Below are 25,351 nucleotides of genomic sequence, written 5' to 3' on the forward strand. Positions count from 1 at the left end.
GGCTGCGCCGCGCGCCCGGGACAGCCCACGGGGGACCAACCCACGGGGACGGGTCGGCGGGGCCGGGGCGGGGTCTCGTGTGCTCTTGGGCTGCAGCGACCAGCCCCTGCCCCACATCCGCCCCCCGTGAGCGAAGGGGGGCCGGTGCCCGTGCCCCCACGCAGGTCCCCTCCGGGCCGCGTGGGGCGCTGTGGCCCCGCCGGGCGGGCGGGCGGGCGGAAGGCGGCTCCCGCGGCGGCCGGGGCGGACGGAGGGCGGGTCGGCGCCTTTGTGTGAGCCGAGCCGGGATGGTGCGGGGCGCCGGGCGGGTAAGGAGCGCCGCCGGCCCGCAGACCCCCCCCGGCCTCTGGCTGCCCCCCGCGGGGCCCCGCGCCGCCCCCCGCGGTGAGCCCCCCGCGGGCTTCCCGCTGCCCCCACGGAGCCCCCCCCGGGGCCTCCCGCTGTCCCCCGTGGATCCCCCCGGGGGCCGCTTCAAGCCTCCCCCCCGGCTTCCCCCAGAGTCTCCCCCCCCGCGTGGGTCCCCTCACCGCGCCCCCGGGGGTCCCTCGTTGCCCCCCCCCCCCTCCGTGGACTCCCCCCACTGCCCCGCGTGGCTCCTCCAGCCCCCCCGGGGGTCCCTGCCGCCCCCCTCCCCCCGTTGCTCCATGTTCTCCTGGGGGGGCTTCGGGGTCTGTGCCCCCCCCCGCAGGGAGGGCAGCCCCTCCTGCCTGCAGGCAGCGGGCCCTGCCCGCCCCTCCTCACCCCCCGGGGCCTCCTGCTGCCCCCGCGCCCCCCGGCTTTCCGCCGCCCCCCAGTCCCCCCCGTCCGTCCCCCCCCTTTCCAGGGATCCCCACGCCGCAGGAATTGCCCACGTCCAGGCGTTTTCTGGGCTGGTGAGCGTTTCCCCTGCGGAGCCTTCCCTGACCATCCTCATCCTCCTCATCCTCTGTGAGCAGCGTTTCACTGCTGCCTTCTCGGGCAGGGGCCGTCCCTGCCTCCATCCCGCGGTGTCCCGGGGGTCCCTTTTGCCTTTCCCTGCGTCCCCTTCCGTCCCCTGCAACCTCCCGCTCTCTCTGCTGGCTCCTGGGGTCGTCGTTCTCTCTCACGGGGACAAAAAGGCAGGGATTTTAGGGCTCCAGCTCCCGGGGTGACTCTGCCGAGTCCCGGGGTGGCCTGAGAGCTGGCTGAGCACCCCTGAGTGGGACAGGGTGACAAAGGCGGGGGGACGAGCTGGAAGGACGAGCTCGGGTGGGAATTGCCGGTGTATGGTGGCAGCCTGGGAATGCTGCACAAACCGCCCGGCTGAAACAGCACTGGAAGGTGCTGCAAGTACCGGTGCAGCAGAGGAGAAATCCCAGGGGAAGCAGAGAAGCCGGCATGCAGGGGAGAATCCGAAATGAGATTCCACCCGGAAATCGAGAGTCGCCGTGTGGGTACAGGAGAAATCTGAAGGGAAGGTGTGAAGCGGTGGCGGCTGGAGGAGACCCGGAGGTGAAGCCGACCAGCGCGTAGAGCCTGAATTTCATCCCTCCCGGCAGGAGCGTTACCCGCGGCTTGGGGAGCGGGGCAATGTCTGGGTCACAGGCACCGGTTGGGGCTCAGTTTAAGAACTGAGCGGAGCTGCGAGGCAGAGGGACCTGTGTCCGTGCCCAAATAGAAGCGGGAACTTCAGGCTGTCGCTGGCAGAGTAAACGGCTTTTTATTTTGTCTGCTCCTGCCTTTTCCTTTGCGTGCCTTGCCCTTCGCTTCCCAAAGAGTCGTTCTTCGAAGTTGCAGGATAGGTTTTAGTCAGTCTCCGTCCAAGCAGCTACGCTGCTGCTTCTCCGTTGCTCGTCAGGAAGGTGGAAAATTTGAGGTATGACTAGAACGATGTCTCTGGTTGTAAGGCATTAACGTTTTTTGCATTTTCCTCTCTCTAGAGCCCCTTGCCCTGCCAGTTTCTGGGTGCGAAGCACCTCCTGCTCACGCGGCTGATGAATGCGTGAAGAAGCAGCTGACCAGGAGAAGGACTCTTAAGCAGCTGCTAAGATGGGCATGAGGATCAAGTTGCACAGCACCAATCACCCCAACAACCTGCTGAAGGAACTCAACAAGTGCAGGCTCTCCGAGACCATGTGTGACGTCACCATTTTGGTGGGCACCCGCTCCTTTGCTGCACATAAGGCTGTTCTGGCCTGCGCCGCAGGCTACTTCCAGAACCTCTTCCTTAACACGGGGCTGGATGCTGCTAGGACCTACGTGGTGGATTTCATCACCCCGGCCAACTTCGAGAAGATCCTCAGCTTTGTGTACACCTCGGAGCTCTTCACAGACCTAATCAACGTGGGCGTCATTTACGAGGTGGCAGAGCGGCTGGGCATGGAAGATCTGCTGAAGGCCTGCCATTCCACCTTCCCTGACTTGGAGAGCTCAGCCATCCCGAAGCAACCTTCCCTGGCCATGAGCGAAGGCCGGTCGGGTCCCCTGAGCAGCACCTCCTCAGAGCAGAGCCACTCTTTGGGTGAAATCCGGAGCGGCGGGGAGCATTTTGGCCCGGAACGGAATTACATCTTGCACGGGGAAGTGGCAGGCAGCTACAAAGAGGACGACAGGAACACCGTGAGTGAAGCCAGCCAGCCTCTTCCCCTGATGCATCCGCAGCAGCCCCCCAAGACGGAACAGGAATCGGATCAAGGGCAGTTCGCTCCTGCCACGAGTATGGTGACCCAGCCCAGCCTGGGCGGCGTGAACATCGTCGTTCAAACCACTACGAGCTCCTGCCAGCAGTATAAGGTCCAGAGCAATGGCAGCTACGGCAAGGGCGGCTTCTTTACCGCTGATCCTTCCCTGGACATCTCCACGGGGAGCAACTCCTGTCCCAGCAACAGTGACCACTCCAAAGAGCAAGGTTTTGGGCAGATGGATGAGCTTCAGCTGGAGGATTTGGGTGAGGACGAACTGCATTTCGAAGATGCCAGTGAAGAGCTGGGGCCATCAGAAGAAGTCATCGAGCTGAGTGACGACAGCGAAGAAGAGCTGGCCTTCGAGAATGACAGCCGGGATAGCAAGGCCATGCCCTGCCAGGTGTGCAAGAAGGTCCTGGAACCCAACATCCAGCTGATCCGCCAGCACGCGAGAGATCACGTTGATCTGCTCACCGGGAACTGCAAGGTCTGCGAAACCCACTTCCAGGACCGGAACTCCAGGGTCACTCATGTTTTGTCCCACATCGGCATCTTTCTCTTCTCCTGTGACATGTGCGAGACCAAGTTCTTCACCCAGTGGCAGCTGACCCTCCACCGACGAGAAGGGGTCTTCGACAACAACATCATCGTCCACCCCAGCGACCCGCTGCCAGGGAAGGTCACCGTGTTTGGGGGAGGGCCTGGCTCAGAGCTGGCGTGCGCTGCCTGCGGAAAGCCTTTGGCCAAAGATTTCCACACCGTCCGCAACCACATCCTGGACCACGTGAACTTGAAAAGCCAGATGTGCGGCGTGTGTGACCAGAGGCACCTCAGTCTCTGCAGCCTGATGTGGCACACCCTGTCTCACCTGGGGGTCTCGGTCTTCTCCTGCTCCGTTTGCGCCAACAGCTTCGTGGATCGGCACCTCCTGGAGAAGCACTTGGCCGTTCACCAGAACGTGGAGGAGGCTCTTTTCCGGTGCCACTTCTGCGGCCAGAGCTTCAAGCTGGAAGCGGCGTATCGTTACCACGTCAGCCAGCACAAGTGCGGGGGCAGCCTGGACATCCGGCCCAGCTTTGGAGACCGTCTCCATCAGCAGGGCCTGCAGAAGAGGAAGCTGCCGGAGGAGTTCCTGAGCGAAGACTTGGCGCTGCAGAACCAGCCGGGCAACAGCAAGTACAGCTGCAAGGTCTGCGGCAAGAGGTTTGCCCACACCAGCGAGTTCAACTACCACCGGAGGATCCACACCGGAGAAAAGCCCTACCAGTGCAAGGTGTGCCACAAGTTCTTCCGCGGCCGCTCCACCATCAAGTGCCACCTGCGGACGCACTCGGGAGCCCTCATGTACCGCTGTACTGTGTGCGGGCATTACAGCTCCACGCTCAACCTCATGAGCAAGCACATAGGCGTGCACAAAGGCAGCCTCCCCCCGGACTTCACCATCGAACAGACTTTCATGTATATCATCCATTCCAAAGACGCAGAGAAAAACACGGACAGCTGATGGGGCGAGGCAGGGTAGGGCCAGCGAAGGAGCAAATGCTGATTACAGAAGCTGTGGAAGAAGTGTCATTTATTTTATTTAATGGTCAGGCATCATGGATGGAATCCTCCTTTTCTATTTTTTTTTTTTAAATTTTTTTTTTTTTGGCCTTGCTAGGGCCTCTTAGATTGGTGGCATTGTACAAATTAACAGCACGTAAGCTACATCACTGTTTCCAAGAAGTCTGTCGTGTTTACTTACCTCTGGTCCTGTTAGAGGCCATCGAGTTCTGTGTTTTTAGCATTTCCCACTAGGTTTTGAATCTATATATTTTTTTTTTAACCTTTTAGCCCACTTGACTAGGCTAACCCTCAGTTTGAGCTTGTCCGCAAACTGATGCTGCTAAGATTTTTCACACCTGACCTCAGTAGAGAGGGACAGAGCCAGAGCAGGATGGTGCTGGACTCGAAGAAAAGGAAAAAAAAAAAAAAAAAAAAAAGGAAAAAAAGATTCGTTCTGGGCATCACTGGGGTTCTGCTGCTATTGCAAGGAGATAAGCAAAGTCCGTGTCACAGAATCAGCCTTGAAGTCTTTGCTCCGTGCCAGGGGAGATGAGCAAGCAGCGTGTGAGCGTGCACGTGCGAACGAGGAGGGATGCCTGGCGGTCAGCGAGCAGGAGGGGATCGTCGCTGGCAAGGGCCGCTCCCAGGCCGTGCCGCCGGTCTCGGGAGCCCTGCCCGCGCAGGGAGCGTGGCTGGCGGTTTCTGTGCCGCGCCTGCGACGTGCCGCTTGCTCGTGCCCCGAGACGCCGTCTCCGCAGGAGGAGGTGGAGGAGTGACCGGCGAGCAGCCCGAGCAGCGGGGCGGCTGCGTGGAAGGAAAGAGGTGGCTGCGTGAGCAGAGGGATCTCTCGGAGGAGTCGCTGACCTGGAGAGGGCGGGGGAAGCCGGTTCGTGTTGTGGGGTCGACTGCTCCTCGGGAGATATTTGGGGATGGCACGGTCACGCTTAACTTCTGCCGGGCTGCAGCTGGCCCTCGAGAGCGTGCCGACGTCTCCTCAGCTCTCCTCTGCTGACGGCAGCCGTGCACGTCGTGCTCTGCCGGCGCGGCGTGTCCCGCGGCTGCTGGTTGCTGGAAGCGCTGGATGCCAGAGCGCAGCGTGGCTGCGGCTGCGCCGATCCCAGCAGACAAGACGCGATGAAGCTGTTGCCTTAACTCCCAGGAAGGTACGTTTGAGAAGGGACTCCTCTCTCTGCGGAAGGGATAGCCCCCTCCGTGGCTGCCGCCGTGGATCACCGCATCCCGGACGTGTCCGTGGCACGTGTGCGTTGCAGGATGTTGGTGGTGCGATGTGAGTTTGTTCGTCTTTCGTCGAATCGTGCTGTCGGAGCGGAGCAGCTCCGGGAGCCGGCGGCGATAGCAGCTGGTGAGAACCTTGGCTCGGCCTCTCCTGGACGCACGTCGGGCGCGGGCTGGGGGCCCCTCGGTGCGGTGGGCTCTCCCGGCTGCGCTGGCGAGGTCAGCCCCGTGCTGGCAGTGTTTACACCAAGAAGGGTGGGGATCGGCTTTTTCCCATGTTACCCTGCTGTGGGGCAGAGGTGGAGAGGAACAAATATTTCCGATGCCGCAGCATGAGTTATGACTGCCCTTAGGTAACTCATTCTACCTCACAAACAGGAAGCGCTCAGGGCTTTCAAGCCACGGCCGTAGTAAATTGGCTCCTGCGCTTCTGTAAAGATATGCTGTTACAAAACAAAACTAGTGATTTGCAAACCCTGTAAACTCATCCCGCTTTCCCCTCCTCTCGAAGGGACAACCCACGGCCGAGGAGCGGCGTGGGCTGGACGTGTGGTCGGTGAGCTAGGAATTCCCGGGGGTCGCTCCCCCCGCTCCGCTGTGGCCTTGGGCAAGTCACTTCACCTCTTTGCCTCAGTTTCCTCATCTGTAAAATGAGGGTGGTGACACTTGTGGTACCTACCTACCTCCCGGGAGCGCGGCAAAGATTGCTGGCTCGTACCCGCAAAGCGTGTGGGAGATGCAGAGTATTTAGTGGATAGTGTTTAGCATCCGAGGGAAACGACAGCCTCCGTCCTTTCCTGTTCTGTGCCAGTTCCTCGACCCGGCAGGGTCGTTTTTCTCCCGTTACAGCCCTCCCCGTCAAAAGCAAACCTCCCTTTAGCCCCGTCCCTGTCGCAGTATTCTGAAACGAGCTCTGTAGCAATATAAGAAGTGGGGCACGGCTCAGCGCCCACAGAGGGGCTGGGGGAAGCGGCACCGGGGAGGGGGAAGCAGGAACGCGTGTGCTGAGGGGCAGCGGCGCTGAAATGTCCCCAGGGTTTGCAGAGCGCATCTCCCCGTCAGCGCTGTCGGGATTCGCATCCTGGGGAGAGAGGGCTTGGAGGGTGTGGGGGTGTGCAGCTGCTGGCAGCCCTTCGGCTCCATCCGTCCTTCCATCCCCGCGGTTTGCCCGCAAAGCTGCGTTTCCACCGCGGCAGCTCCAGGCCCAGCTCCGCTGGGACGGGGGGAAGAGACGAGTCGGTGCTGAGCCGTGTCCCCGCCGGCGGTGCTGAGCCCTGCCCGGACCTAATGACTCTTCCCAGGCAGCTCCTTCGTCCTGAGCATGGGTCGTCCTCAGTCCCCCCCCGGACCTGCGGTACCCGCGTCCGATCCCGCTGCATGGAGGTGGGGTGGGAGGAACGGACCTCGCTGAGGAGGAACGAGAGGCCGTTGGGAGTTTGTGTCCTTTCCCCAATCCCTGCAGTATCGGCTGGGTTTGGGGCCAGGTGACCTCACCCTGGGGGTGTTAAACTGAATTTGTCCTGATTTTGGAGCCTGGAGCCTGTTTTCAGAAGAGAAGAGGCATCGAAGCGATTGCTGACCCCAGGGCTGGCCAGGCTGTGCCGCGTCTGCCGCCGGAGCTCCGGTTTCCAAACTCCGCGATCTCGTGGTGCCGCTCGGTTGCCAGGCCGCGGTCTGTGATCTCTGGCTGGTCTGCAGAGCCGTGTTTCGCCTAGTGTTGTTGAGTTTAAAAAAAAAAACAAAACCAACCATGGTTTTGAGGACGCGTGGCGCTCTAGGAAAGCGTGGGAGTTGACGGCGGTTCGGCGGAGGCTCCTCTTCGAGTTACGGGGCTTCTTCGTTGTTCTGGTGGCGGCCGGATGGGCTGGTGGACAGGAACGGATGCGACCTGCTCTGCTCTGGAGATTGCTATGAAGGATGTGAGAGGGGCAGGTGAGGCTTGGGAGAGCTGAGTCCGTAAAGCCTCGAGACCCTCCTAAAGCGTCCCAGAAGCTGTGGTGAGCTTTGGGGTGGGTTGGGGTGCTGCCGCGCGGTAGCGTCTGCAGCCCCGTATCTAGCTAAGCTGTGAAGCAAAAGCCTTTTGTGCACATAAACCAAAAAGAGAAGCTTTTACACTGAAACACTAACGGGCAAGGCAAGCCCACCCCACCCTTCTGAGCACAGGGACGGGAAGGCAAAAGCCCACCCCGTTTTCTGCCGGTTGGTTTTGGTGGTGGGGACGGGGAGGGGGGAGCGCTTGGGTCCCTGGCATTTCTGTGTCTTGGATTCTTTCCCGTGTCGCAGTGAGTCATTCCCACGTGAAACATCCCGAGATCAGCGGCGAGTCCTGTCTGCGGAGGGGGTGCAGGGACGGATCCTGACCTGCAGTGCTCCCGTGCCGTGCCGGCCTCGCACCGCGTGGCTGTCCCCAGGCCCGGCCAGGAGCTCCACGTTCCTCCAGAACGCTGTGCGGATGGAGCCGTGGGGCTCGTCCCAAGTCCCCCCCCGAGGCTGCGTTGCCCCAAGGAGCCGTAGCTCCAACCCGGCTGCGTCGCGGTGGAGGCACCCGGTGATGGCAGGGGGTCCCGGCCGGCAGCGCGGGGCCGTGTGTGTGCCGGGGGTGCAGCCGTGCACGGCTCCGCAGTGGAGGCCAAGCGCCGTTCGCAGCGGTGGGGGAGCCGGGCTGGGAACCCCGTGCCTGGATCCGTTCCTCGTTCCGACTCGTGGCGTGGGCTTTGGCGAGCCTGCTCGCCTCCTGGCCTCGCTTCCCCTGCCGCGAACGCGGGGACGACACTTACCTACCTCGCCTGGGGCGGCCGTGAGGTTTAACTCGTGTTTGCAAAGTGCTTTGGGATCCTCGGGGTGCCAGAGGGGAATGCACGGGGGAGATGCTTCGCCGTGAGCTGTGCCGGCAGCGTTGGCGGAGAGCGGCCGGGTCGCGGGTGCTCGTGCAAAACCCTGACCCAAAATCCCCGTCCAAAAGGCAGAGCTTCGAGACTGGTCTTACTCCGACTTCTAAACCGTAAAGTTCAGTTTTATTCTCCCCTTTCTCAAAGGATCCAGGTCTCTTAACAGAATAATTAAGCAGAAGAAAAAGAGTTGAATTGCTGTCTAACCTTTTTGTTAAGTTAATAGTAGGTACTGACCTCCTGATATTTAAGTGTTTACTATCTATTTGCTGTAAAGTTTTGTATATTTTGTAAACTTTCCCCCCAAATAGTAGATGTCTAAAATCGTTGTACATCGGGTTCTTTTATACTCCATTGTTCAGCACAAAGTGTGGTTTTTATTTAGAATAATAAAATGGAAAATGTTGACCTCTTGTACCTTGCTTCTTTACAGAACTTGTTTCTTTAAATGTGCAGCCCGGCGTTTCTGTCCCTTCAGGAGTGCCTGGGAAAGCACGTGAGCCGTTCCTGGGATCCCGCGCCTGTGCTGTGCTCTGCAGGATTTGTGGCACGAGTCCAGGCAGCCGCGGCCTCTTCCTCGCCGCCTCCTCCGGCACCCGGAGCAGCAGGAGGAGAACGGACTCCGGCATTTCTGCAGGCTGTTTCCACGGCAGGTTGGGAGCAGAGCCCTTGTTAGAAGCCGTTTAGGAAATTCTCGGGGTTCATGTCCCTTGATAAGCCCTTTCCGTGCTGCCGCTGCTGGGTTGCACCGAGACCCGGACCTTCGCGGCCTCGGAGCCGTTGGCTGGCAAGCCAGGTCAGCGGGCAAACGCTGCCGGCGTTTTCAGGATTAGCTTGTTCTCCAGCAGCGAGGCTTCCTTCTGGGGTCGGGGTTGGGGCGACCTGCCTGCCGGGCACTGCCGTCGGCCGGGGCTGCCGGTCTCGGCGGCTGCTGGAGCCGCGCTGGGGAGAGTTTCCCTGTGGGACCAGTCACCGTCACCAGCAGCGGGCACTGGAAATTCAAGCTGGGAGGGTGGTCCAGGGGCACGTGGCCAGTAATTGCTAAAGCAGCCTGTGGCCAGGCCGGTTTACCCCGAGGGACGGTGAGGGCTTTAAAGGGGCCGAGGTTCCCAGCTAAGGGACTTGCTGGGTTTCCAGCGCAGATCCTTGCGTGGGGCTCTATGGGGGTTTGGCTGAGGGCGCTCCGGCCCTGAGGGCTGTGAACAAAGTCGCAGATGCATTAGGAGAGTTAAAAACCCACAAGTTTAATAGGTCAAATACCAAGTTTTACATGTTTAAGTAACTTGAAATTGAGTATGCTGCTGTCCTGGTTACGGCTCACCTCAAGTCTCTTGTTATTGTGGATTTATCTCCCACGTCTTCGTTGAGACGGCCGGGTATTAGCAAAGGGAAGCCGTAGGGAAGGTTCGGGATCGGAGCTGTGGGTCGTGTCAGCCTGAAGCTGCCTTCGCGTTCACCGGCCAGTTCTGGGGCTGCTTGGCGTCGCTGCGTGTGTTGTGCCCCGGGGGGTCTCGGGGACGGCAGCGGTGAGGCCCCGTGTCGGTGCGGATCCCGAAGGACAGCCTCTGCCCCGGAGGACTCACGCTCTAAGTGGCCCTGCGCTCTCAAGTTGTGACGCTGTGCGTAAGTAACGTAACGGAGGAAGAGGAACGGCCGCGCGTTGCTTCCCTCGAGAGGGTGCTGCTGTGTCTGCGGGGACGGGCTTCTTCCCCAGCTGCGGCACAAAATATTTCTCTGTAAGAGATGGATTTGGCTTTTTCTGCCAACGCAAGCGTGTCCTGGGAGTGAGAAGGAACGTCTCTGCGCACAAGTTGTCCTGTGAAGTATTGAGTGATTTACCCTAAATAGCAGAGCCGTTCCCTGCCAGTCCCGTGATAACCGAGCGTCCGTGTTGACCCCCGGTCGTGGGCTTCTCCCGCAGCCCGGGACATCCTGCTCCCCACCCACCGCGCTGCGCTGCGAGCATCCTGTCTCTAGATTTGCTTATGCTTTGCTTTTTTTTAAAAAATGTGTTTCTCGAGCAGCTCAAGGCCTTTGGTAGATTTATGGACTCCCTTCCAGTGACTGTCGCTTTCACCTTCCCCTGCCGAGGGCTTGACCCGCAGCACGTGACTTAGCAGAATCCGGACAAGGATGAACTTTCTCCGGATGCTCCAGTTTCTTACGCAGCCAAAAGCCCAGCACGTGCTCCGGCTCCGAGGGTTTCTGCACGCGGACGCGTTCCCACGGGGCGTGCTTCAGTGCGGTTTTGATTGAAAGGGAGCGCGCGTGAAGGGCTGACGGAGTCTGCCGACGTTTAGAAACGCACCCGGTGGCCTCAGAAACCTGCCGGGAGATGCTCTAAAGGAGACTGGGTTTAATGGGATGGGTCTCCTGCTGCAAAACGCAAACTGGGAACCCTGCCTCTGCTGCCACCGGGCACGTTTGGAAACAGCCGTGCCCAGTCGAACCCAGTTTTAATCACCGCTAATTTACTGCCAGGTTTGCAAAATCGCCTTCAGCGAGTTGCTGATCTGGAATTGTTCCTCCCCTCATTAAAGCTCGGGTCTGCGTCGCGCTCAGCCCCTCGGGGGTGTGTTGCCTTCATTTCTGTAAAATCAGGCTTTTGGCCGTGTGCCGGAGGAGAGGTTTGTGTTTCAAAGGAAGGCATTTCCTCTCTCCTGCTTGGGATGGCGTCGCGGCGGAGGGGCAGCGTTCGCCAGACACCTCTGCAGCGCGGGGTGTCCGGGGCACGCGCGTAAGCGAGGGTGGGGGGGCTGCAGAAGAACTTGCGGTGAAGGGGAGGGATGGCGTGCCCCCAGCCCCACGGCTCGGGAGGGGTACGGGGGTCGGGTCCCAGGGGCCGGGTTTGTGTTCAGATTTCTGAGCAGGCAGAGTAATGCACTTTATTACTGCAAGTGTTTCGGAAAACAGGAAATATCTCTTTCTCGTATTCTTTCTTTAGCTAAATAGATCTGATACAGCAGCACATCAGAGGCAAGATGTCAGCAGCTCCCTGCACCGTCTCATTTCACGTTTGGCACCCTGCCCTGCCTTCAGAGCACAGGAGGTGGCCAGCCAGGAAGCGTTGTTTAAAAGCAAAGTGTCTGCTTATCACCAGGGACAATAATCTTACTGACCTCAGCGAGTGCAGGGAGCTGCAGCCCCCACAGCCACTTGCCAGTGACGAGTGAGAGTCCGATCCCCCTTAATTGGGAGGGTGGTTGTCCTTTGTGATGACTATGGAGTGCTGCGTGGTGGAGGAGGAATTGTCTGCGCCCTTCTGGCTGCCCTGGTCTTTGGGGATGTACTTAACCACGGCGGAGATGAGCTTGCTGCGGAAGTTTTTGCTGAGGAAGTTGTAGAGGATTGGGTTAATCACGCAGTGGAGCAGGGTGAAGCAGTCTATGATGTCGTAGAAGAAGTAGAGGAAGTGGGCGAAGGTGCAGTGGAGGATGATGTGGTTGCCGTCGAGGGTGAGCAGTGTGAGCATGACGTGGAAGGGCAGCCAGCTGATGAGGAACACGGCGATGTAGGCGTAGATGAGCAGACAGTGCTTCCTGCTCTCTGGCTTGGTGCGCTTGATGAACCTGGCCGTCAGGATGTTGAAAATGGTGATGATGGGGAAGGGGATGAGGAACCCAATGGTGGTGGTGGCCAAGCTGACCGCCAGCGCCCACTCGTCGTAGGTCTCGAAGGGGGCCATGAAGATGCAGATGGGGTCTCCGGTATTGACCAGCTGCATGTGAGCAACCTCCAGGAACGGGATCGCTGCTGCCAAGACCCAACTGCAGGCGCAGATGATGCGACGTGCGCGGTGCTGGTGCTTACGCCAGAAGAGGGAGGAGCTGGTCAGGGACACGTAGCGATCCACGCTCAGGCAGGTGAGGAGGAAGATGCTGGCGTACATGTTGGCAAAGTAGAAGTAGTGCGTGAAGCGGCAGAGGAAGCTGCCCCAGAGCCAGGTGTAATCCAGCATCACCTCCAGCATCCAGATGGGCAGCGAGAGCAGCACTCCGAGGTCGGCAATGGCCATGTTGATGATGTAGAGGTTGACCAGGCTCTTGTTGCCCCGTGTCTGCCAGTTGACCCAGATGACAAGGAGGTTCTCCACCAAGCCCACCACGAAGATGACCAGGTAAAGGATGAAGAGGATCACCCGCTTGACGTTCTCATCCAGGCTGAACTCGCAGAAGGTGTAGGTGTAGTTCAGGAGGTGGAACAGCTCGGACCAGTTGTGGTAGTCCCCGTACTCGTTCAGGAAAGTGTGCGCCTCGGTGGGGGCAGTGGTCACCTCAGCCATCCTGGTAGCTGCACAAGGAAAGGGAAAGCACTGAGTTGTGGCTCAGCGGCTGCACCGAGCAGGACAGCTTGAAAATACAGAAAAACAGCCGATCTCTCCCGTCAGAGGTCAGTTCTCATGAGAGGTCTGGAAGAACCCCTCTGTATATTTCTTTAATCCGGTTTTTACTCCTATGATGACTTCCTACATCAGCCCTCCTAAGATGCCATATCCGCATCAGACGATAACCGCATGTCCCAGACTGAATGCAAGCCACAAACACCAGCCGCCCGTTCGCCCGCTCCCAGGTGGTGGCTGTCCCCTGTCCCACAGCCTGGTCAGCCGGGAAGGGGCACGGGGGACAGGCAGTGCTGGGGAGCGACGGAGGAGAGGGACGAAGGACAAGTGAGCGCGCCTGCCAGCCCCGAGGCTTGACAACATCGGTCACTGCAGGAACGGAGCTGATGACCCAGGAGTGCAGCGACCTTCAGGCAGGAGCCCCCCCCGGCCGAGGCTCGTGTCCGTCCCCTGACACCTCCGGAGCTCAGGTCCTGCTGCCATGGAGCCTGTGGGAATCCTGACCCCGGCTCTGCCGCTCTGCCCTTGGATGCAGCAACTGGCTGCGAGGTGTCCGGGGCACGGGCAGGCACCGGGACCATTAAACACGCTGGTGACCACGTCTGGTCAACTCCACGCCAGCGGGAAAGCTCCCGTCCCCCCACCTGAGCCCTGGCGTGCAGTCGCTTCATAAACCCGGCCGGCCGGCCTCGCTCTGCCCATCCCACAGCTGCGCTGTTGAGAGCCATCGGGACTTCCAAGGAGGTGGCAAAATTATAAACTTAAAGGAAATGTAGTTGACCTTAACATCCTTTTATTGCCTCAAGGATGAGAGCTCCAATCCTAGCACAGCTGCATCCGCACGGCGAAGGCGCCACAGATCCCGTCCAGCCTTGTGCCGCTGGCAGAGCACGCAAGACCAGCCGTTCCCCCGGGAAAGCCGGAGGAGCGTGCCGTGCCGTGCCGTGCCGTGCCGTGCCGCTGGGGCTTTTCCGCAGCACTCGGAGCCTGGCGAACCAGGGAGCACCGCAGCCAGGCATCCCCTGCGAGAGCATCAGCCCTGCAGCAAACGGCTGTCACCTGCCCGCTCCCGAAACCACGGAGGAGAGCAGAGCAGAGCGAGCCCCCCGCGCTGGAGCCTCCCCGTACCTGAGGCTCCTCGACCTCCCACCCTCGCCAAGCTGCGGGTCCCGAGAGAGGCGGGTGGGAGAGGGGACAGACGGACAGCGTGGGGAGGGAGAGGTGTTGGCTCACCGGCGGCAGAGCCGAAGGCTGCGTGGAGGGGCTGCTTGGGGAGCGCGGCGATCCTCTCGGCTCAGCAGCTCGTGTGCCTCTGGGAGAGCGGAGCGGTGGCAGCAACACGGAGCTCGGGGTGGGCTTGTTGGCTGCTTCCCGGCAGGAAATGACCATCGTGGTCTGACATCCTGAGACAGCCCAGCGCGGGTGACATTTGACTCGATTTCCAGCCCTGGGGCTTAACTCCCGTTTGATTTTGCCGCAGGGCTGGGGATGGGCATGGGGAGGCCCCGGGCAGGTGTCGGTGTCGAAGCTGCGGGTGCCTGAGGATGGAGCGGGGCTCCCCCAGGGCAGGACCCCTCCACCGTCACTCCCGCAGGACCCGGCTGCTGTGGCCCCACGGGTCTCGGGGGCTGGATCCTGCCTGGGTCCCGCTGCAGCTGTGGGCAGGAGGGGAAAATGCATCCTCTGGGATGGACCCAGCTGAGCCAGGTCACCCCCTGGCTCTGGGAGTCCCGGGGCGTTAAGGCGAACGTGCCCCTGCCCGTCCCTGATGCTCACGCAGTGCCGGGGTGAGCTCAGGCTCTCCTTTGGGGAAAAAGGGGCCAAAAACGAATGTCTCTACTGGGTCAGTGCTGCCCGTCGCTCCGAGCTGTTGCAGGACTTGATGGCAGATGGCTATCGCCACAGAAACACCTCTGGCCGGGCAGCAATTAATCATCGAGCTGTGATTGTCTGGAAGTTTTACAGGGGAAGGGAGGGAGCTCGAGCCTTGCCCCGGCGCTGGGGAGGGGGCTGATAGGCAGAAAATTTTGCATCAAGCTGCAAGTCCTGCAAAACAATTGCAGGAAATCTCCTTTTTGAGTGCAGACAAGACTTTGTGATCAACAATCGGCTCGGAAGGAAGGCACGGCCGGAGCGGGGAAGCACGAGGGCACTGATAAGTTGGGTCTCACAACAACAAGCCCGGCGCCGGTGACCCTGCGCGCAGGTACCCAGCCCCGGCAGGACTGAGGCCCTGGGTTGCAAACAGGAACTCGGCGGCTTTGTGCTTGCCCCGAGCGCTACGGGGCGCGTTTCGGCTCGGCCGCGGGACGGGAGCTGTGGGGGGCTGCGAAGGGCCGCTCTGCCGCCCAATGGCTGGGGGGGCTTTGCATCCCCTGGGAGGTGGGGATGCCGTTCTGTTTCCATTTAACAGGTCAGGAAATTTCCACACCGAACTCTCGGATTGAGAACGACCTGGGTGCTGCAAACCTTTGCCATCGGGGTTTGCGCGGGGGCTGCCTGTCCCAGCGGGATGGCGCGGTCCCTCCTGGCCACACCGAGGTGGGGGGGCCAGCACAGACCCGGGGCGAGGCGGGCTGCAGGCAGTGGCAGTGCCGGGGATCTGCCGTTCTCCTGCCCTTCCCTCCCCGGGCAGCCGGCGCTGGGCCCGGATGCTGCCGGGGGGTGCGGGCACAGGGGTCCCCGGGCAGGTGCAGCTGAGGCCGCGGTGTCACCTCCCGGCAGCTCATCGTGCCGCAGCCCGGCCCCTCGGGGACACGTGGGCCTGAAACGTGATGTGCGGGGGCTGCCGGGGACGTCTTACTGGTTTGCTAAGCCGAGTAAAGCATTTAGGAAAGCTTCCCGGCTGGAGAAAGAGCTCGGCGAGCTGTAACGCAGCTTGCACAAGGGCCCGACATGCTGCTTCCCGTCCTGCCGTAGCTCCTCGTCCCCCTGAGCTCCTGGGGGTGTCTTCGGCCTGGGGGTGTCTCGGTCTCGTGTGGGCTCAGGCTCTGTGCGTGCAGGAGCAGCGCGGCACCGGTGGGAGCGGGGCTGCCGCTGCCGCTGCTCTTGTCCTGCAGGCAAGTGCACAACCTCAGGGACCTAACCCCCAGCTAGTCATCGCTAATCAGCCCTTAATTAGAGGTATGAAGGATGCATGAGTCACCGCCTGCACGCCTGGCTCCCTGTGCCGGTAACCTCATGGGCTGGTTGACGATGGTGCCTTTTCCAGCCCGTCCTCCGGCAGCAGAGGCGAGAGCCGAGCGGGCCCGGCTGTGCCAAGAGCTCGTTCCCACTGGCCGCGGCTTCCTCTGCGCCGGGCCTGACCGCTCGCTGCCAGAGGAGATGGCAGACAACGGCCCGCACGATTGCCGGTGCTGTGCCGGGAAGGGAGAGCCGGCTGCCGGGGCTGAGCCCGAGGTTGCTGCCGGGGAGGGGAGGCTGTGCCGGCGCTGAAGGGAGACCGGAGCCATTTCCAGCCGGCTCTTGGGTTTACCTGGGCGGCAGCGAGGGAGGAGATGGGGAGCTGAGGAGCAAAGCCCCTGCAGCCTGAGCTGCACAAATGCAGGGAAGAGCTGGGATGCGGCAGAAGGGGGGGTCCCGGCAGCTCCTGGCAAAGCTGGGGTGGAGCGCAGCTGGCTTTGGGAACCTTTGCAAAGAGCGATTGCTCTCACCCTTCCTCGGGGAGGGAGCTGTGAGCCCCGAGGGCCCAGAGGCTGGTGCTGCAGAAAGCAGCAGGCTTGAAGGGAAAAACTTCTTTCACCACGTCCGGAGGCAGCAGCGTCCCTCCAGCAGCGACGGGGAGCCAGATCACTGCCGGTGCGGCGATGGCCCCGCAGCCACCATCAGCCATGCCGGTAGGTGCGGATTGGCCCCTGCCTCTGACCAGGAGGATGAGCTGGACCCCCCCGGCGCAGCCACCAGCCTCTCGAAGGGCTGCGGTGGCAGAGACGATCCCGCGCCGCAGCTCGGGCATCCCCGGACGTGCGGCTGCTCTGGGCACAGGTGGCAGCCGGGGTCCCGCCGGGCTGGCTGGGACCCCATCGGCATCACGGCTGCCCTGGCAGAGCGGGTCATGCAGCACCGGGCGGCTCTCGGACACCACCACGGCTGAGGTTCACCGCGGGCAGCCCCTCGCTTTGCACCAGCTTTATTGAACAGGGACCTGAGACGAGCGGGTGCCCGTGGGTGCCGTGTCCGCATCCCTGGTCTGGCGGCCGTCCTCAGGGCCGTGTGGGCATGGCCCCGGCCGGGACGGGCAGGAAAAGGCCGATGGTGGCATCGGTGAGCCAGGCCGGGCAGTAGCTGAGTGGCAGGATAGCAAGCCGGGCGTCCCAGCCGGCCGCGTAGCGGCTGCGGGGGAAGCGGGCGAGCAGCGCATGCGCCATGACGCCGGTGACGCGGGACAGGCAGGAGCTGCTCATGCGGTGCAGCAGGATGGTGCTCTTGGCATCTGGGTGGGCAGAGGAGGGTCAGACCGGCCCGGCACGCCGGCGGTGGTGGGGTCACCGGGGAGTGCTGGGGCCAGGCAGGGACGTACTCACAGGTCTCCAGGTAATGGTGGCCGTAGGACGCCTGGGTCTCTGCCGGGAGCCGCTCCCAGAGTTGCTTGAAGCCCTTCACCACCGTCACGGGGTCGATCATCCCCGTCCGGAAGCCGCCGGGTTCAATGACAGAGACCTGCACCCCGAAGGGGCGCATCTCGCGCCTGGCCGGGGAGCGGCCGTCAGCCCGGCGGAGAGAGCCGCCATCCCGAGCTGAGCAGGGGCTGGGGGGGACTGAGCCGTGCGGGGCAAGGGGGAGTCTGTGCCCCCCCCGGGCACCCCATCGTCCCCCAGGTGGGTCCCAGGGAGCCCTGTCCTTGCTCAGGAGTTTCTTGAAACCCCTCCTCTGGTTGCACAACGGCTGCTCCAGCTGTGACCCGGTTTCCCCACCTGTGGGCAACCATGTTGGTATTTCACAAGCCTCGGCCTTGGCTCGCTGCTCCTCTCCTCTATGGGGAAGGATTTAACCAGGTACAACATAAAACCCTGCGTGGGGAAGGTGGGGCAGAGCCGCCCGGCGTGCCTGCACACACCAACGCACACCCGGCTGCCGGACAAGCCCTGGGACAGGGGAGCACCAGGGGGATGCCAGGGGCTGCCACCGCCGTACCTGAGGGTGTCGGAGAAGGCCTCCACTCCGTGCTTGGAGATGCAGTACCCCCCACCGAAAAAGGAGATGCGGCCCATCACGCTGGCCACGTTGACCACCCGGCCCCGCGCCTGCTTCACCAGGGGCAGCAGGCTCAGCGTCACCTCGATGAGGCCGACCAGGTTGACGTTCAGCACCTTGACAAAGTCGTCCTTGGTCAGCCACTCGTTAGGGGCGGTGGGAACGGCAATCCCGGCGTTGTTCACCAGCCCCCAGAGCCCTGGGGAGGGGGACGGGGTGAGCTGGGGCTGCTCCCCTGCCCACGGCCCCGCTCCGGAACTGGCTGTGCCAGCGTGGGTTGACGGAGTAGCGGGAGGACTGATGGGGGTGACGATGGGGACAATGATGGGGTGCCCGCCCCGTCCTACCTCGGTCGCCCACACGCTCCCGGACCCAGGCGGTGGCGGCGGCGATGCTCTGGCTGGAGGTGACGTCCAGGAGGACGGTCTGCAGCCGCGGCGAGGTGGCCGCCCGTAGCTGCACGGCCCCCGTTTCGGTCAGGCAGGCGGCCAGGACCCGCAGCCCCCGCGCGTCCAGCTGCCGCGCCAGCAGGTTCCCGAAGCCGCTGTCGCAGCCCGTGATCAGCACGTACTTCTCCGAGAGCCTGGGCACCATCTGCCGCTCCCGGTGCCATCGCCACAGCAGGTACAGCCCCGCCAGCACCGCCGCCAGGTACAGCCACATCCTCGGGCACCGGCTCCGGCTCAGCGACAGCCTTCTGTGCAGTCCGTGTTCATGCCGTATATATAGAGGCCGGCGTGGAGGACCAGCCCCAGCCCGTGCACTGGGCAGTGCCGGTGGGAGAGCCAGGTGCCGGGTTGCTCTGGGACATGCTGGAGGAGAAGCAGGATTGCAGCAGCATCTGAGTTTTGCATCTCTCTATTGCAATTCACGGCCTCACCTCGCACAGATCTGTGTGCCTGGAGCTCTGCTTTGGCCTTTAATGGCTGTTTGTTCTGGCAAGGCAGATCCAGCTGCCCCACGCAGCCGGATTTGGCTGAACTCTCCAGACACAGTCGTCAGCACCTGGCCCTGGACTTGTCCCTCTCACCGGCTGCGCCACGCTCGCCCGGCTTTGGTCTGGTGGGGGATGGCGGCTTCGTCCCCTTGCCCCAGGACGGGCCCCGCACGAGGAGGCAGCAAAGCTGCTGGGGCGAGCCTGGACGCAGGCAACGGGGTGTCCCCAGCCGCAGCAATGCCTGGACACGGTTGCTGGAGCCCGGCAGCCTTCACCGAGCGGGCGCTGCAGGTCTGCAGAGCCGTGCACAGAGGCGGGTGCCGAGGCGTGCTCGGGACACCCGAGGGACACCGAGGACGACCTGACCTGAGGCTGCCCAGCCCCGTGCCTGGAGGAAACCTGCCCAGGTTTGTACGGGTCTGGGTTTTATTCACGCGTGTTAACTCCTGGAGCGCCGGCTCGGGCGAGCGCAGCTCTTGCGCCCCGGCGAGGGCTGGACCCTGCACAGAGCAGGAACTCGGGCAAACAGACGGAGACCCCGGGAGCTCCCGCAGCACGGCACAGCCGGCGGCAGTGCTGGTGCTGTTGGAGGAGCGGGGACGCAGCTTCGGTGCCGCAGCCGCAGCCTCAGCCTCAGCTGAAACCAAGCCCTGACAGTCAGGGAGGAGGAGTTGCCTTTATTCAGAAGCAAACTGGTCTGCTAGCAGAGGACAGTGGGTTGTGAGACGTACATTGAGTTAGAAATTCAGGAACCTACTGGCACGGCCCCGGCTGCGGGCGATGATGGATCCCACCCTGCGCTGCCAGGCCCTGGCTGCTGCTGCTGCCCGTCGGCTGCCTACGCCGCATCCCTGCCTTAGGCTTTCTGGGCAGGTTTGGGGTAGGACCAGCTGAATATGGTGTCCGTGAGGGCTGACGGCAGGTAGCTGAGGGGGATGTAGAGCAGTTTGGCATCCCAGCCCGCGGAGTAGCGGGTGCGGGGGTAGCAGCTGGTCAGCGCGTGCTCCATGCAGCCTGTGACGAGCGTCAGGTTGGAGTTGCATCTCTTCTGCATCTTCCTGAGTGCTAACAAAACTGCAGAGGCAGAAGGCGCTGGTCAGGCTGCTGGACTTAGACCCCTGCACCGAACACAGCCAAATGGCTCAGTGGGATCACAGGGCAGTGGGACATTCTGTGGCCCCGGGGACATGCCTTGTGTCGGAAGAGAAACAGCATCACTTAGCATTTAGGTGAGGTACTTACACTCCTTCAAGTAATTCTCCCCATAACTTGCTTTGGTTTCCTCCGGGACCTTCTCCCAGAGGGAAAGAAAATTCTTCTCCAGGTTCTCAGTGCTAGTGATCACCGTCTTGAAGTAGCCTGGCTCGATCATGCTGACCTTCACCCCAAAGCTGCGCATCTCAAGCCTGGAAGGGATCGAGCCCCGTGGGACGCAGGAGCAGCACCCGAGTGCATCCGCTGCCCGCTGGTGTGGGCTGCGTGTAGGCACCAGCTCTCGTGTGGGATGCACAGCAGCCTCGTGCCAGAGGTACGTCGGGGAGCCTGGCCACCCCAGCAGACCCCGTGCCAGCCCCAGCACGTGTGTGAGGTGGAATGTGAGCAAACGTCTGCTGAGTCTGGATGGGACGGGGCCAAAGCAAAGCTCAGGACCATGGGGCCATTGCCCGCAGGGTCTGGGGATGGGTTGAAGTCCAATGGGGGAGGCTCAGTGCCGAGGCAGGCGGTGCCAGCTGGCGTGGCCACAGCCCCCCTGCAGCTAGGAAGCCATCAGGCAGGAGGACGAAATGAAAGCTCTGCCAAGCCCTTTGCCTCCCCTTACCCTGGGCTGCCTCTGCACGAGCTCGGCTGAAAGTGGAGCAGAGGCTGCCAGTGGCAGGCAAGGGTCCCCCCCCGGGCAGGAGATCACCCCCGTAGGACCCAAGTCCCATAGCTGTGGCACAAGCTGTCCTGAGGTCTGGTCCACGTGTTAAGCATCCCCACGGCCCCTGCTCTCGTGCTTCGGCAGCAGCTAAAATGAACTCGGCTGAGTTGCACATGGAGGGGTTTGGCAGACGGATGCTCTGCTGGCCAAAGCTCAGAAAAACAAACTGGAAATCAGGGTGGTGTATCCCATGCTGCACTTACCGGAGACTGTCGGAGAAGGCTTCCACACCAAACTTAGAGATGCAGTACCCCCCACCGAAAAAGGAGATGCGGCCCATCACGCTGGCCACGTTGACCACCCGGCCCCGCGCCTGCTTCACCAGGGGCAGCAGGCTCAGCGTCACCTCGATGAGGCCGACCAGGTTGACGTTCAGCACCTTGACAAAGTCGTCCTTGGTCAGCCACTCGTTAGGGGCGGTGGGAACGGCAATCCCGGCGTTGTTCACCAGCCCCCAGAGCCCTGGGGAGGGGGACGGGGTGAGCTGGGGCTGCTCCCCTGCCCACAGCCCCGCTCCGGAACTGGCTGTGCCAGCGTGGGTTGACGGAGTAGCGGGAGGACTGATGGGGGTGACGATGGGGACAATGATGGGGTGCCCGCCCCGTCCTACCTCGGTCGCCCACACGCTCCCGGACCCAGGCGGTGGCGGCGGCGATGCTCTGGCTGGAGGTGACGTCCAGGAGGACGGTCTGCAGCCGCGGCGAGGTGGCCGCCCGTAGCTGCACGGCCCCCGTTTCGGTCAGGCAGGCGGCCAGGACCCGCAGCCCCCGCGCGTCCAGCTGCCGCGCCAGCAGGTTCCCGAAGCCGCTGTCGCAGCCCGTGATCAGCACGTACTTCTCCGAGAGCCTGGGCACCATCTGCCGCTCCCGGTGCCATCGCCGCAGCAGGTACAGCCCCGCCAGCACCGCCGCCAGGTACAGCCACATCCTCGGGCACCGGCACCAGGAGCAGGACGGGGAGCGGGAGCACTGCGGGCAGCTGAGCGGCTCCGTCCCGACCTTGGCTCTGCCCGCGGCGCCGCTGTCAATGATTAATTCGCGTGGCCGCGGGCTCGGGAGCGGCTCCGGTGCAACGGCCGCGGAGAGACCGCGGGGCGACCGGGCTGCGGGGGCGGCCGCACCTCTCCCGCCCCCCCCCCCCCCCCCCCCCCCCCCCCCCGGCCTGGGCTCGGCCCCGTGGCGGTGCTGCCGCCTCGACCCCGCCGGGCGTCCGGCCCCGGGCTCTGTCCCGGGCTCTGCTTCGGCCTCGGGGCTCCGCTCCGGTCGCAGCCGTGCGGCCGTCGGGAAGTCGGTAACCGGGAGCGGGGCAGCACCCGCGGGTTCCCGCGCCCCTGCGCTGCCGCCCCCGGCACCCCCGGGCATCCCCCGGACATCTTGGGCACCCCCGGCACCCCCCGAGCCCCGGGACCCCTCGGACTCCCGGAGCCCCCCCGGACCCGCACCCCTGCGCTGCTGCCCCGAGACCCCCGGGGACCCCCCCCCCGGGACCCCCCCGGGACCCGCCGGTACTTTGTGCCCCCCCCAGCCCCCCGGCGTGTCCCGAAGGCGCGGTGCCCCCAGCCCCGCTCCTCCCCGGGGCCGGACTACAGCTCCCGGCGGCCCCCGGGCGCCCGTCCCCGCCGCTTCCCGCCGCCTCCTTCCCGCCATGGCGCGGTTCGAGCCGGCGGCGCTGCCCGAGCTGCTCCCGGTCTTCTACCGGCGGCTCTTCCCGCACGGCGCCTACGGCCGCTGGCTCGGCTACGGCGGCGGTGAGCGGGGCGGGGGGCCCGGGGCCGGGGGGTCGGGGGGGGTCGGGTCCCGGGGGCGCTGGGGCAGGCGGCGGGCGGATGCACTGAGCGGGGCCGGGGCTCCGGGGGAGTCCGGGGGTGCAGGGAACGGGGGGGGGGGGGGGCTGGGGGCGCCTGCGATGGGGGGCGCAGGGAGGGGGGCTCGGGCCTCCCCCCCCCCCAACCTGCCCGCGCCCCCGCAGTGGTGAAGAACTACTTCCAGCTGCGGGAGTTCTCCTTCACGCTGCGGGACGATGTCTACCTGCGGTTCCAGTCCTTCGGCAGCCCCCAGGAGCTGGAGCGGGAGCTGCAGAGGATCAACCCCTACAAAATCGACATCGGGGCCGTCTACTCCCACCGGGTGAGTCCTGCTCCCACCCGGGCACCCCAATCGGGAGCGTGGGTGCTGGCCGGCCCCGGGGGGACGCAGCCCCCCCCGCTCGTGGGGTCCCTTTCGAGGCTGAGCCGGTCCCGTCCTGCAGCCCAACCAGCACAACACGGTGCACCCGGGGGCCTTCCAGCCGCAGGAGAAGGAGCTGGTCTTCGACATCGACATGACAGACTACGACGATGTCCGGACGTGCTGCAGGTTCCTGGGGCGTTCAGGGGAGGGGGGTGCGGGGGCACAGGGCGGCAGCCTGACCCACCGTGCTCTGCCTCCAGCTCGGCCGAGATCTGCTCTAAGTGCTGGACCCTGATGACCATCGCCGTCCGCGTCATCGACCGCGCGCTCGTGGGTGAGGGTCTTGGGGACCCACGCGGTCCCTGTCTTCATGCGCCGGGATGCATCCGGACCACGCTCTGCCCCGCAGCAACACCCAGAGCCCAGGGCGGGGGCCGGGGCAGCGCTCTGACGGGGCCAGGGGCGAGCGGAGGATGCGCTGGTGCTCAGCGGGGTTTGTGGACGCCACAGCCCGTCCCGACGTGCTGCCACAGCCCGGCTGTTCCCCCGCAGAGGACCTGGGCGTGAGGCATCGCCTGTGGGTGTACTCGGGCCGGAGGGGTGTCCACTGCTGGGTGTGCGACGACGCGGTGCGGAAGTGGTCCCCGGCACTGCGGGCGGCCGCCGTGGAGTACCTGACCCTGGTGAAGGTGGGTGCGTGGGAGGGGGGGCTCGGGCACCTCCTGCCTACCCCCCCAGGCTGACCGCCGCTGTCACCCCAGGGCGGAGCAGAGACCGTGAAGAAGGTGAACCTCTCCGAGTCCATCCACCCCTTCATCAGGTCGGTAGCGACCCCCCCGCCTGGCCCCCGCAGCTGCCGGCCACAGGGCGCTGAGCCTCCCCCCACTCCTCTGCAGGCGATCAGTCAGCATGGTGGAGAAGTACTTCGAGGCATACGCGCTGGTGGGGCAGGACATCCTGGGCAGCCTGGAGAGGTGGGAGAAGGTGCTGGCCCTTGTCCCGGAGGATATCCTTCCCGGAGCAGCCCCGCCGTGCCGCTCGGCGCTGTGCCGGGGCCGGAGGGAGGGTCCGTGTGGGGGAGTGGGGTCGGCAGTGTCCGCGATTAGCCTTGACCACCGGCCACAGCACCGTGAGTCGCTGCGGAGCGACTTCCCCAAGAAGCGGGACTCGGTGCAGCGCTGGGAGCTGCTGAAGGGCAGGATGGAGCGGACACGGGTGAGTGAATGAGGAGCGGACACGGGTGGGGGGACAGGTGCCGCTGCCCGATCCACTGCCCCTGATCCACCTGTCCCCCACAGCGGGTGACAGGGTCCACGAAGAGCACGCCGTGCCACGCAGACTGGGAGATCATGCTGCAGTACTGCTTCCCCCGCCTCGACATCAACGTCAGCAAAGGCGTCGGGCATCTGCTGAAGAGCCCCTTCAGCGTGCACCCCAAAACTGGTGGGTCTGGCGGCCCGTGGAGCTGGCACCCCCCAGGGCCGGGCACCCCCGCGGTGACTCCCCTCTCTTGCAGGTCGCATTTCGGTGCCGCTGGATCTGCAGAGGCTGGACCAGTTCGACCCATTCGCTGTCCCCACCATCAGGTACGCGAGCGGGGCTGGCGGCACAGGGGGGGTCCCGGCTGTGCCGGCGGGCAGCCCCCCCACCACATCCCACCGTCTCCTGCAGCTCCCTGTGCCACGAGCTGGACACAGCTGGTGACGACGGGGAGCAGGAGGACGGCGGGGAGACAGAGCCGAAGCGCCGTGCACGGGGTGAGCGGGGCTGGGGCCAGGGAATTGGGGGGGCCCCACTGCCCCGTTCCCGCTCCCGCTCAGCTCCCCGAATCCTCCAGACTACAAGAAGACGAGCCTGGCGCCCTACGTGCGGGTCTTCGAGCAGTTTGTGGAGGAGATGGAGCGCGCCCGGAGGGGAGAGCGGCTCCGGAGGAGCGGTAAGTGCCAGGCAGGGTGCAGCCGAAGGGGAGGGACCCCCGGGCTCTGAGGAACTGCTGCTCTTTTTCTGTGGAACTTCCCGTTTCTCCCCTTTGCAGATCTGCAGGGAGACTTCTGAGGCCTCGCTGCCGGGGGCCGCGGTGGCAGCCCCCGTCCTTGCCGCAGGGCCGCGAGGGACCGACGCTGCTGTCGCCAACGCTGCCGCTGTCACCCCCGCCGGCCGCGGGGGTCCTGGTGCCTTGGAGCGGGGAGCGGATGGCTGGTGGCCGAACCGCCCCGGCCCCGAGCCCCGGCCCCGCGCGGGCCCTTCCGCCTTTTATACATGTTGTACTTTTTGTGTACCCTTTCCGCACAAAACCCATTAAACGTCTCCGTCACCCGTCTGCCTGCGCCCCGGGGCAGGAGGGGGCCGGGGCCGGGAGGAGCCGGGGGGGGGTCGCTGCTCTGCAGCCCCGGGGGTGCTGCCCGCCGTTCCCCCGCCGGCACCGGGGGGTCCCTGCCCCGCAGCAGGGCCAGGCCCCGTGTTCGTGGCGTCCCAGCCGCGC

General features: G+C 63.8%; 6 protein-coding genes across 12 annotated transcripts in view; 2 read left to right on the plus strand and 4 right to left on the minus strand.

The window, feature by feature from the left end:
* The window catches only part of LRP1 (LDL receptor related protein 1), a 183,774-nt gene that overhangs the window by 131,457 nt on the left and 26,966 nt on the right, over positions 1-25,351 (minus strand). The gene's annotated exons all lie outside the window — the stretch shown is intronic.
* ZBTB39 (zinc finger and BTB domain containing 39) lies at positions 234-8,830 on the plus strand. 2 transcript variants are annotated; one of them, XR_008574438.1, is made up of 3 exons: positions 234-308; positions 1,899-5,350; positions 8,790-8,830. XR_008574438.1 is itself a non-coding variant. In XM_054807299.1 (2 exons), the coding sequence occupies exon 2, from the start codon at positions 2,008-2,010 to the stop codon at positions 4,144-4,146; it is 2,139 nt and encodes a 712-aa protein (XP_054663274.1). In that variant the 5' UTR covers positions 234-308; positions 1,899-2,007; the 3' UTR covers positions 4,147-8,717. The 2 variants fall into 2 exon arrangements, 1 of the variants encoding a protein (XP_054663274.1); XM_054807299.1 differs by lacking the exon at positions 8,790-8,830 and having other exon boundaries at positions 1,899-8,717.
* On the minus strand, positions 9,536-14,769 carry GPR182 (G protein-coupled receptor 182). 2 transcript variants are annotated; one of them, XM_054807309.1, is made up of 2 exons: positions 13,884-14,769; positions 9,536-12,601 (listed from the first exon to the last, which is right to left on the minus strand). In XM_054807309.1, the coding sequence occupies exon 2, from the start codon at positions 12,591-12,593 to the stop codon at positions 11,499-11,501; it is 1,095 nt and encodes a 364-aa protein (XP_054663284.1). In that variant the 5' UTR covers positions 12,594-12,601; positions 13,884-14,769; the 3' UTR covers positions 9,536-11,498. The 2 variants fall into 2 exon arrangements, with proteins under 2 accessions (XP_054663284.1, XP_054663285.1); XM_054807310.1 differs by having other exon boundaries at positions 13,779-13,899.
* Positions 16,101-19,308, minus strand: LOC129198181 (retinol dehydrogenase 16-like). 5 transcript variants are annotated; one of them, XM_054807305.1, is made up of 4 exons: positions 18,191-19,033; positions 17,784-18,042; positions 17,174-17,337; positions 16,720-17,082 (listed from the first exon to the last, which is right to left on the minus strand). In XM_054807305.1, exons 1-4 carry the CDS (start codon positions 18,504-18,506, stop codon positions 16,853-16,855), a joined length of 969 nt encoding a protein of 322 aa, XP_054663280.1. In that variant the 5' UTR covers positions 18,507-19,033; the 3' UTR covers positions 16,720-16,852. The 5 variants fall into 5 exon arrangements, with proteins under 5 accessions (XP_054663277.1, XP_054663276.1, XP_054663280.1 ...); XM_054807304.1 differs by having other exon boundaries at positions 17,174-17,622; XM_054807302.1 differs by having other exon boundaries at positions 16,101-17,337; positions 18,191-19,308.
* LOC129198185 (retinol dehydrogenase 16-like) lies at positions 19,442-21,627 on the minus strand. Its single transcript, XM_054807311.1, has 4 exons — positions 21,312-21,627; positions 20,905-21,163; positions 20,023-20,186; positions 19,442-19,854 (listed from the first exon to the last, which is right to left on the minus strand). Exons 1-4 carry the CDS (start codon positions 21,625-21,627, stop codon positions 19,637-19,639), a joined length of 957 nt encoding a protein of 318 aa, XP_054663286.1. The 3' UTR covers positions 19,442-19,636.
* PRIM1 (DNA primase subunit 1) lies at positions 21,728-25,189 on the plus strand. The gene is made up of 13 exons (XM_054807300.1): positions 21,728-22,448; positions 22,670-22,827; positions 22,949-23,055; positions 23,130-23,203; positions 23,422-23,558; positions 23,631-23,689; positions 23,766-23,880; positions 23,998-24,084; positions 24,168-24,312; positions 24,386-24,455; positions 24,541-24,626; positions 24,707-24,805; positions 24,905-25,189. Exons 1-13 carry the CDS (start codon positions 21,728-21,730, stop codon positions 24,922-24,924), a joined length of 1,878 nt encoding a protein of 625 aa, XP_054663275.1. The 3' UTR covers positions 24,925-25,189.

This window comes from Grus americana, chromosome 31, assembly GCF_028858705.1.
Source record: "Grus americana isolate bGruAme1 chromosome 31, bGruAme1.mat, whole genome shotgun sequence".
NCBI lineage: Eukaryota > Metazoa > Chordata > Aves > Gruiformes > Gruidae > Grus > Grus americana.